Source organism: Nycticebus coucang, chromosome 3 (assembly GCF_027406575.1).
Source record: "Nycticebus coucang isolate mNycCou1 chromosome 3, mNycCou1.pri, whole genome shotgun sequence".
Lineage (NCBI taxonomy): Eukaryota > Metazoa > Chordata > Mammalia > Primates > Lorisidae > Nycticebus > Nycticebus coucang.
Window position 1 is genome coordinate 70,893,047 of NC_069782.1, and position 11,646 is coordinate 70,904,692.

The 11,646-nt window shown below is 46.3% G+C and overlaps 1 protein-coding gene across 1 annotated transcript in view; it reads left to right on the forward strand.

Moving 5' to 3' along the window:
• LOC128581015 (uncharacterized) overlaps positions 1-11,598 on the forward strand; it is a gene marked incomplete at its 5' end in the record, with an annotated part of 42,995 nt that extends 31,397 nt beyond the window's left edge. The window contains one exon of the mRNA XM_053583475.1: positions 8,558-11,598. Coding sequence (XP_053439450.1) covers positions 8,558-9,232 — 675 coding nt within the window. The remainder of the gene's footprint in view (positions 1-8,557) is intronic.
• Between the last annotated feature and the right edge of the window lie 48 nt (positions 11,599-11,646).

Here is an 11,646-nt window from a genome sequence, read left to right on the forward strand (position 1 = left end):
TAAATATGGACAGTGGGCCTCAACAGTGGTTGGGGGTGGGGGAAGACAGCACCTTCCAGGGGCCTCCTGCTCAAGGAGGAAACAGGGGAGAGAGGCTCGCAGAGAGCAGGGCACTGCACCAGGAGACTTACCTAGTCGTTCTGTTGGGCGAACCCTCTGGCCAATTCGCTCTTGCCCTCTGCAGCTGGCCAGAGACCATCATGCATCCACAGATGACACTAGTAAATCTTTGCACTCTTTAAAAAAATGAAGAATCTGCCACACTGGCTCATGCCTATAATTCTAGGATTCTGGGCGGCTGAGACATGCGAATCCCTTGAGCTCAGGAGTTCGAGGTCAGTCTGAGGAAGAGTGCAGCCCTGACTCCACTAAATATAGAAGTTAGACCAGACATGGCAGCTCACGCCTATAATCCTAGCGCTCAGGAAGGCTGAGATGGGTGAATTGCTTGAGCTCAGGAGTTGGAGACCAGCCTTAGCAAGAGTGAGACCCTATCTCTACTAAAATAAAAATAAAAAATAAAAATAATAATAGAAAAATTAACCAGGCATTGCGGCAGGCTCCTGTAGTTTGAGGTTGCTGTGAGCTGTGATGTCCTAGCACTCTATCCAGAGCAACATAGTAAGACTCTGTCTCAAAAAATGAATAAATAAATAAATAACAAATAAATAAATAAAATATAACTCACACATCATACTAATCTTCTAGTATTTCTCATTTTTTTTTTTTGAGACAGAGTCTCAAGCTGTCGCCCTGTAGAGGGCTGTGACATCACAGCTCACAGCAACCTCCAACTCCTGGGCTCAAGCCATTTTCCTGCCTCAGCCTCCCAAGTAGCTGGGACTACAGGCACCTACCACAACGTCCAGCTATTTTTTGGTTGCAGCCGTCATCGTTGTTTGGCAGGCCGGGGCTAGATTCAAACCCGCAGCTCAGGTGTATGTGGCTGGCACTGGGCCTATTTCTCACATTTGATTGGACTTCTTTTGACAGGCTCATTGTAGAACATTGAGATAATCAAAAGAGGAGAGTTACAAAGAATCCAGAATCTCCACCACTGAGAAAGCTCAGCACGGTTCACATCTTGGACCACATAATACCCATCCAATTTTTTTTTTTTTTTTTTGTAGAGACAGAGTCTCACTGTACCACCCTCGGGTAGAGTGCCATGGCGTCACACGGCTCACAGCAACCTCTAACTCTTGGACTTACGCGATTCTCTTGCCTCAGCCTCCCGAGCAGCTGGGACTACAGACGCGCGCCACAACGCCTGGCTATTTTTTTGTTGCAGTTTGGCCGGGGCTGGGTTTGAACCCTCCACCCTCGGCATATGGGGCCGGCGCCCTACTCACTGAGCCACAGGCGCCGCCTACCCATCCAATTTCTGACAAAAACAGGGATGAAATGTGCCTTTTTACCTTCCTCTCATCTGCAATACCATGAGCCTCTTTTCAGGTCAATCATCTTCCAAGGTCATTGCTCTTTGTGGTGTAGCAAACTTTGTTTCACGTTTTGGTTGTTTCAAATTACTTGCTACTACAAACAATGACCCAGTGAACATCTTGCAGCCCAGTGTGTTCTTGACATCTTGGTGTTGCCTCCATAGATAAGAGACTCAGGCCTGCAGAGAGAAACCCTACAGGATATGAATTAATAGGCATTGAGGACTTTTCTGGGCCAGCAGATCTGGACACCCCATAATATCTTCAGACAAGATTGTTATCCTGGCTTTACAAATGAGGTGACAATAGTTTAGAGTGGTGAGTATTTTGGTTCTTTTTAATTGAGGTGAAATTCACTTAATACAAAATCACCCATGTTAGAGCAAGATCTAAGATCTATGAAGAGGAAACCGAGGGGTGGATGTGGCTGTTGAATGGCTACAGGAAATGTTTCAGATGAAGCCTCCCTCCCTCCACCAGGGTAACAGAGAAATTTTATTTAGGAAGAACAAAAAGAAAGTTTAGAGCACTTCCAAAAAGAGTTGGAAGTGGGTTCCTCTCATGGAGAAGAAAAAGTGACAGAGACACGTCACTGTCACTTTAAAAAATTTTTTTTTAAAAATTGGGGTAACATTTATGTAACACAAAATTCACATTTTAACCATTTTGAAGTATACAATTCGGTGGCATTTAGCACATTCACAGTGGTGTGGAAACACCACCTCTGTTTAGTTATTAGAGAATATTTTCATCCCCCCTTAGCAGTCACACCCCCAGCCCCTGGCAGTCATTGATCTGCTTCCCATCTCTGTGGATTTGCCTGTTCTGGACACTTTATATCAATGGAATCACACACTGTGTGGCCTTCTGTGTCGTGTCTGGCTTCTCTCACTCGTCAACATTTCCTTGAGTTTCATCCACATTGTAATGCAGGTCCATGGTTCATTCCTTTTTGTGGCTGAATAGTATTCCACCATCTGCATGAAACCCTTTTTGTATTCATTCATGTCCGATGGACATATGGGCTGTTGCCACATTTTGGCTATTGCTAATAGTGCTGCTGTGAACAACCATGTTTTTGTGTGAACACCTATTTTCAATTCTTTTTTTTTGAGACAGAGCCTCAAGCTGTCACCCTGGGTAGAGTGCTGTGACATCACACCTCACAGCAACCTCCAACTCCTGGGCTCAAGCGATTCACCTGCCTCAGCTTCCCGAGTAGCTGGGACTACAGCTGCCCACCACAACACCCGGCTATTTTTTTGGTTGTAGTTGTCATTGCTTGGCAGGACTGGGCTGGATTGGACTGGGCTGGATTGAACCTGCCAGCTCTGATGTATGTGGCTGGCACCTTAGCCACTTGAGCTACAGGCACTGAGTTTTTTTTTTTTCTGAGACAGAATCTCATTATGTCACCCTCGGTAGAGTGCCATGGCCTCATAGCTCACAGTAACCTTGAACTCTGGGGCTTAAGCAATCTCTTGCCTCAGCCTCCTGAGTAGCTGGGACTGCAGGCGCCCACTACAATGCCCAGCTATTTTTTTGTTGCAGTTGTCGTTGTTGTTCATCAGGCCCAGGCCAGGCTTGAATCCGCCAGCCTCGTTGTATGTGGCTAGCACCCTACTCATTGAGCTATGGGCACCAAGCCCTATTTTCAGTTCTATTGAGAATGCACCAAAGAGTGAAATCTCAGGCTTATATGGTAATTGTATATTTAGCATTTTCAAGAACAGAGAGGTGAATCGTGTTTAAATTCCTATTGTAGCAGACAGGACTGGGAGGCAAGTCTGTGGCCTGAGACCTGAGCCCCTGAGCCCCTGAGCAGGAACTGCACAGCAATGTAGCCTCAATTCTCCCTTGGACGCCCCAGCTTAGCCCTCTGAACCATGGCCTGGCATGGGCGGGTCCTTCTAGCTATGCGACGTTGAACACAGGGGCCTTGGTTATCTGTGCTGGAGGTTTGGATTCTATTCTCCATCCTGGGACTACCGAGTCTGACCAGGTTCACCCAAAGAATTGATATGTTTTAGGCAGATGTTTAATCTTCAGGTATAGTGTGCTCAGGGGCTGTGTAGTGGGGTTAAAGGTGGCCCCCCAAATTTATATCCACATCCTGACTCCCTGAGGCCATGAGTTTGTCCTTATTTGGGAAAGAGCCTTGGCAAATGTAATTTAGTGAAGATGTCAACATGAGTCCACATTATCCATTAGGCTTTAAATCCCAGGCAAGTGGTTTTTTTGTTGTTGTTGTGTTACCTTGAACTCTGTTGCCAAGGCTGGAGTTCAGTGCCCTGATTATAGCTTATAGCTGTAGCCTCAAACTCCTGGGTTCAAGCCAACCTTCAGCCTCAGCCTCCCAAGTAGCTGGGACTACAAGTATGTGCCACCACTCCAAGAAAGCTTTTCAATTTTTTGTAGAGATGGGATCTTGTGCTATTGCCCAGACTGTCTTGAACTCCTGGCCTCAAGAAATCTTCCTATCTGGGAGGTGCCTGTGGCTCAAAGGAGTAGGGCACCGGCCCCACGTACCGGAGGTGGTGGGTTCAAACCCAGCCCTGGCCAAAAAAAAAAAAAACTGCAAAAAGAAATCTTCCTATCTCAGCCTCCCAAAGTACTGGGATTATATAGGCTTGAACCACCATGCCTGACCCAACAAGCGCTTTTATAACAGAAAGACAGAGGGAGATTTAAGATGGAGAACCAGAGAAGGCCATGTGAAGACAGAGGCGGAGATTGGAGTGATGTGTCCACAAGACAAAGAATACTAGGAGCCCCTAGATGCTGGGTGGGACAAGGAGGGATCCTTCCCTAGGGCCTCTGGAGAGAGTGTGGCCTTGGTGACATTTGCACTCTGGCCTCCAACACTGTGAGACAATAACTTTCTGTTGTTTGAAGTCACCCAGTCATGGTCATTTGTTACAACAGCCACAGGGAACTAGTCCAGGGTCCAATCAGAGATACCATGGGGGCATCCTTAGGTAAAGGGGGTGCCCTGGTCACAGCTGTAGTCCTGTCAGAAGTGGTGAGTGAGGCTACAATGGGCCTCTGCATCACCCAAGCTGACTTCACTTTGGCCTATGACTGTTTAATGAGTCTGATGAGAAGCAGCTTCCATCCACCCCAAGACTGCCTCACTGCAAGGACAGGAACTTCTCCACCACAGGTGGGATCTGGGATGAACCAGGGAATGGAAGATGACATCCTCAGGCTGGAGAATTCCCTGAGGTCAGCAGCTGGGGTTGGACAGGGCCGTTTCAGACAAGGCAGGATGATGCCTGTTGCTCCAACCTGGGCCATCTCACCGATTGTGACTCACCTGAGCACCGGCCACAGAGGGGGTGTGGGGTTGGGGGTGAGGGCAGGCTCATCCCTATAAGCCACGGAGCTCTGTGTGGAAAAGCCTGGAAATCCTGCTGGAGCCCAGCCGGTCTCTTTCTCGCCTGCCTTGACATGGAGCTTTGTAAGATTTATTTATTTTTAATGTTCAATTTATTAAGCATTTACATCTAGCAAGCACATGGCCCCAAATATTGAAACGCTGCTCTGTAACTAATAATTCAACCTACACATTTCATGAAGCAATTTCATCAAATTGTTAAATGCTGATTTCACACTTAGTCAAGGTCTTTTTTTTCATTGTGGTAAAGTATGTACATAATATCGATCGTGTTAACCATTTATTTGTAAGTGTATAATTCCATGACATCAGACACATTCACAGTGCGTCCAAAACTCCAGGCCAATTAAACACTAACTCCCCAGGGCACCACCTCCAACCCCTCATTTCCATTTTGTGTCACTATGAATTTTCCTGTCCCAGGTCGCTCAAAGAATTACAATCACACAGTATTTATCCCTGTCTGCCTTACTGAGATGTGGCCTTTTAATGATTTTGGCCTGGTGAGCAGAACATCAAATTAACCACAAAGGGTCACATCACTGGGGTCCCACAGCCAAAGCCCTGTTGAACAGACAGACCTCGGTGACCCAAGCCTGGGTTCTCTCTGTTCTGCCCTGGTGGGGTCAAGGCCAGAGGTCTATTTCCCTGAGTAAGACAGTCTCAGGGCCAGGCCTGCCGCCCGCTGAGAATCCCTCCAGCCCTGTTCTCCTCCCAGTCCACATTCCTGCCTTTTTGGCTAATTGGACTTGATTGGGTTCCAGGGAGTTCCGGAAGCTATCCCTGGGGATGGCTATCCCCTGATATCCTGGGCAGCATTAGCTCAGCGACCTGTTGACACCAAGCAATTAGGAGCATCTGCCAGACTGTGGGCTCTCCCTCACTCAGTGGATCCCCAAATCAGCTGAGGGCGCCCCTGGCTGCAGACCCAGGTGGATATGGCTGTGTCCTGGTATGTCCTGGGGTCCAGCTCATTCCAAACACAAGGGACCCAGACCAGGGCTCCTCTCTCCTTGTCCTTTGTGGTTCTTTGGTTCTTTTTCCTCTTGTCTGTGCTGAGTTGGAAGGTTCTGGTTCACATTTGTGTGAAAGACCCATTTAGTTTTCCTCTCACTTCCAATTTACCTAATTATCTCTTTAATGACTGTATCCCCAAACACAGTTCCATTCTGAGGTACTTGGAGTTACAACATAAACATATGAATTTTGGAGAAAAACAAGTCAGCTCTTAATCCTCCCCATTTACAAAGGCGATGATAGAGGCTTATAGAGAGAATGTCTTTTACCTAGGTTTAAACAGCAAGAATGAGAAAGACCATGTACACACTCTGAGTGTTAGCTATGCTTCCAGGGCTGTGTCTGTCTGACTTATTCATTCTGCCAATGTTCATTGTGCCAGGTGCAAATTGACATTAAATATCACCAGCAGGAATGGCCCATGTGTCCTCCACTAGGCTTCACCCTAACTGTAAGATTGGCAGTAACCCCTCCCAGGGACAGGTGAGGTACCTGAGGCTTGTTCAGGTATAGAGACACCAGCAGGTTTGGCCCGAAGCCCTGGCTCCAATCCCATAGGGAATACAGGTTCTGGCTCAGATCCCAGAGGGAATCGAGGTTCTGTCTCTTCCTGTCTCTGAAACTCTCCAGGGATAATTTATATATGCCTCGGGTCCCCTTCTGAAAAACTAACAGAAATCAGATGAGAGGTTAGGAATTCATTCTACTTTTAAATTTAGGTGGAAGCACGTGGCACAAAATTAACCCTTTCAAATTGTACAATTCAGTGACATTTAATGTGGTCGCAATGTGTGACCTCTGTTCTGGTTTCAGAATTATTTTTTAAATTTCAAAATATTAAGGGAATACAAATGTTTTAGGTTACATGGATTATTTCCGTAATGCTTGAGTCCTGGCTATAGGTGTGCCCCATGACCCAGTAGTTTCCGATTTTTATCACTTCAAAAGGAAACCCTATTAGCAGTCACACCTCACTCTCTCACCCCTGTCTCCTGGCAGTCAGTAATCTGCTTTCTGTCTCTATAGATTTACCTGTTCAAGATTATTTATTTTGAGACAGAGACTCACTCCATCACCCATGGTGTCATCATAGCTCACGGCAACCTCAAACTCTTGGACTTGAGTGATCCTCTTGCCTCAGCCTCCTGAAAAGCTAGGACTACCGGTGCCCGCCACCATGCCTGGATATTGTTCTGGATATTTTATATAATTGAATCCTATATGACATTGTCTTCTGTGTCTGGCTTCTTTTACTCAGCACAGTGTTTCTGAGGCACATCCTAATTAGAGTGTATCAGAAATCCATTCATTCCTTTTTAGGGCTGAATCACATTGAGGCTTCCTTCTTTCTCTCTCTTTTCATTTTTTTTTTTTTAGAGATGGGGTCTTGGCATCATAGCTCATTGCACCCCTGAATGCCTGGGCTCAGTCACTGGGACTATAGGTGTGCACCACCATGTCCAGCTAAATTTTAAATTTTTTGTAGAGACAGAGATCTCACTGTGTTGCCCAGGCTGATCTTGAATTCCTAGCCTCAAGCAATCCTTTAGCTGCAGCCTCCTAAAGTGCTGGGATTATAGGCATGAGACATCACATGTTTCCTTATTTCTTTTTTTTCCTTTTTTTTTATAGAGATGCAGTACCGGCTGTCAATTCTCTTCCAGCAGGTGGATGGATTGGCTCAGGAAACTGAAAAAATCCACAGCAATGTCTAGGTCTTCTTCTAGAACCACGGCAAACTTAGCCTCCAGAAACAGGTTGAATGTGGCAGTGAGGCGGGCCTTGCAGTGCTGAGACACACAGGCATTCTTGATACTAATGGGAGTGCGCTGGATGCCCCTCAGACCGAATAGTGCCACCACATCCATTGGTTCCCCATAGCAGCCATCGATGAAAACCGTTATCATCGGGGAGACAGCCTTAGCACTGCTGACATCTAAGCTGGATCATTCTCTGTGGTGGGTGACAACTGTGTGTTGTAGGATGTCGAGCAGCATCTCCAGCCTCCACTCACTATGCCCTCTGTGTGTTGATCAGTAATGTCTTCAGATCCAACAGGATCAGTATCCTACAGGAAGAGACACCAGACCAGCTCACTCGCTCACACTGTCTTCAGGCGCCCACAAAGAAGAGGTCAGGGGAACACAAAGGGACATGGTGGCTATTTACAAGCCAAGAGAACAGGCCTGGGAGTGAAACCTACCTTGCCAGCACCTTGAGCTCAGCCTCTGGCCTCCAGAACTCTGAGATATAAATGCATGTTGTTTAAGCCACCCAGTCTGTGGTATTTTGCAGCCTGAGCAGACTAACACACAGGCCCCCGGGTATAGTGAGGAGCAGCAGAGACTGGTCCTTGTCCGTCTAGAATGGCAGAGCTCATTTTCCTACCAGCTGCCAATGGTCTGCATGAAGCACAGCTCTGACGTTGTTCATCTCCTATTTCAACCCTATCCTGTTTCCCTATTGCTCATAGCAGGGCTTGACCCTCTATAGACCATAGGTAAAAAGACAAAAGTAGCTTCTTTTTGGTACAGCTAGTGAACTGAAACAGTTTGTACGGTTTTACTTTTTTATTTATTATTTTTTTTGGTTCTTGGCCAGGGCTAGGTTTGAACCCACCACCTCCGGCATATGGGACCGGCAACCTACTCCTTGAGCCACAGGCACCGCCCATACTTTTTTATTTTTTTAATTTTAGTTCTTTAAAATTTTTAAACTGTTACCCTGGGTAGAGTGCAGTGGTGCAGTCATTGTGCACTGCAAACACAAACTCCTGGACACAGTGATCCTCCTGTTTCAGCCTCCCGAGTTGCTGAATTACAAGTGTGAGTCATTGCACCTAATTTTTGTACCTTTTGTAGAGGTGGGGTCTTGCTCTGTTACTCAGGCTGGTCTCAAACTCCTGGCCTCAAGTGATCATTCTACCTCTGCCTCCCAAAGTGCTGGGATTACAGGTATGAGCCACTGTGCCTGGATGTTTATACTTTTTTTTTTTTTCTTTTTGAGACAGAGTCTCACTACGTTGCCCTTGATAGAGTGCTGTGGTGCCATAGCTGACAGCAACCTCAGACTCTTGGGCTTAAGCGATTCTCTTTCCTCAGCCTCCCAAGTAGCTGGGACTACAGGCGCCCACCACAATGCCCGGCTATTTTTTTATTGCAGTTGTCATTGTTGTTTTAGCAGCAGGCCAGGTCCAGGTTTGAACCTGCCAGCCTCAGTGTATGTGGCCTGCGCCCTAACCACTGAGCTTGTTTGTAAATTTTTAAATGATTTAAAAAAAAAAAAAATCAGAAGAATTTTTTTTTTTGCATTTTGGCTGGAGCTGGGTTTGAACCCGCCACCTCCAGCATATGGGGCCAGCACCCTACTCCTTTGAGCCATAGGTGTCGCCCAGAAGAAATCTTTTGACCCATGAAAATTGTGTGAAATTCAAATGTCTCTGTCTGTAAACACAGCTTTATTGAAATATATGGCCTGTCCTTTCCTTTCTGTATCTGTGGGGCTTTCAAGCTATGATGGTGTAGCTGAGTTGGTCAGACACAGACCATTTGGCTTTATTTCCTCCTAGTCACGCCTTTGGGGATTCTGAGTCCGGACATTCAAGGTACACACCTGAATGTGTCAGGAAATCATGGTGATCATGTTAGACAGTGGGGTCCCTTTCACCCATGGGGGTCACAAGCTATGTCCAGGACACATCCCTTGGAAACGTGGGTATGCATTCATTATCTGAATTCATTATCTAAACTCAAACTCTTCTTTCCCACTGTGAGAGCACATCAGCATTAGGGGATGCTCATGTGTCCAATTTCTACCCGAGGTCACAGTTAACAGCCCCACTCCTGTTGGTCCTCAGTAGTACCTGGCTTAGAGAATAGACTCTAGAGTCTCCAGGGTTGGAAGTGAAGACTATGATACAATGAAATGTCCCCTAAAAATGTGCCAGGTGGCATCGCCCAATTTAAAGAACTTAGAGCAAAACATTAGTCAAGGTTTATGTTATAGCATCATGTGTAATTTTGCTTATCATTTCTGCTATTTACAGCCTGCCTAGTTCTTGGACCTAAACTATATCCTTCATTGTAACATTGCTTCTATGGAAGATAAACGGGTATTTTCTAGAAACCTGAAACTGCTTTTCTTCTGGCATGGGTCACACCTAGAGCAGATGTTCATTAGGATAACATTTTAGGACCTTGGCGGGGTCTTACTCTGTTGCTGGGCTAGAGTGCAGGGGCCTCACCATAGCTCACTGAAACCTCAAACTCATGGTCTCAAGAGATCCTCCTGCCTCAGCCTCCCAAATAGCTGGGACTAAAGGCGGGCACCACCATGCCCGGCTTGTTTTCCCATTTTTAGCAGAGATGGGGTCTCACTCTTGCTCAAGCTGGTCTTGACCCATCACTCTGGGCCTCAAGGGGTCCTCCTGCCTCGGCTTTCTGAAGTGCTAGGATTACAGGTGTGAATCACCGCACCTGGCTCCTCCTTTACCTGCTGATAGGGTTGAAGGATGTCCCTGTAGTATAATTTAAAATGTATATTTGGTCTTTGCCCACAGTTCCTGGCACAGGGTTCCCAAAACCCTTGGAACAGACATTCATAGGCTTGAAACAAGTCTTAAGGTAGCACTTTGGAAGGTTGGATGAATCAATGGGACCACCTAGGGGCCCTCTGTATTTTAAGGGGGCCCAAGCAACTCTGCTATATTTACTCCAACTTTAAAAGCTGGCAGAGATTACAATGTGTGACCCCACCTGGAATCACTGAGGGCACAATCAGATTAGTCAAGGTGAAAAATGACAAAGGTCAGCCCCCTATGAACTCAAAGCTTTCTGGACATAAGTGGGAAATAAAGTCAGAGGGTACAGAACAATTTCCAGGATTCCTTGATGCAAGAGCCTTTAGAAAAGCCCTGAGGTGGGCTTTTAGTCAGATTGAGAGGATATAGAAAGGTTGGGTAGGTGGATGCAGTGATTGTGTCCATCCCCCAAATTCCTGTTGGACAACCCAACCACACAGGTGATGGCATTAGCAGATGGGGCCTGTGAGAGGTGAACAGCCATGAGGGTGTTCTTGTGAATGGGTTTCATGTCCTTATAAAAGAGGCCCCAGAGAGCTACTTTTATTTTTTTCCACGGGAGGACACAGAAGATGCCAGTTAAGAAGCAGACCCTCACCAAACCCCAAATCTGCTAGTATCTTGGACTCCCAGCCTCCAGAACTACAAGAAATCAATTTCTCTTGTTAATAAGTCACTCAGTCTAAGGTGTTTGGCTATAGCAGCCTGAACAGACTAAGATGATGAGATTGAGTAGATTAGATGAAAATTGGAATGTTTTATCTGTAGTTGTGTCTTCCCTGAGCTACTATCATAAAACCAGAACTTGTTCCTAAAGGCCTTGTGAACTACAGTTGGGAACATTAAGGTTGGTGGTATTAAGGGTAGCCTGAACAGGCTTCAAGTGAAGTGGGGTCTCTTTTACTGAGTGGATTGTGTGTGTCACTGGGGTTTGTCCCCCTCCCTAGTGATGTCAAACAGAGGCACAGAAATCTACCCCTCAAGCACCATTAATTAGAAATGTGAAATGAGGAGCAGTGAGACTCCTGAGCCCATTCAGAGTAGGGTGGAAGTTAGAGAGCTTGTTGGAAGAATTCTCTGGGCCACAGCCCAAGCCTGTAAAGCACCTCCCAGCAACAACTACTGGAACTTGGGACCAAAAAATGTCCACTTGTGGGCCAATTCCTATCTTGCTATCAGACATTCCTTAAAACCACCCATGATAGGACATG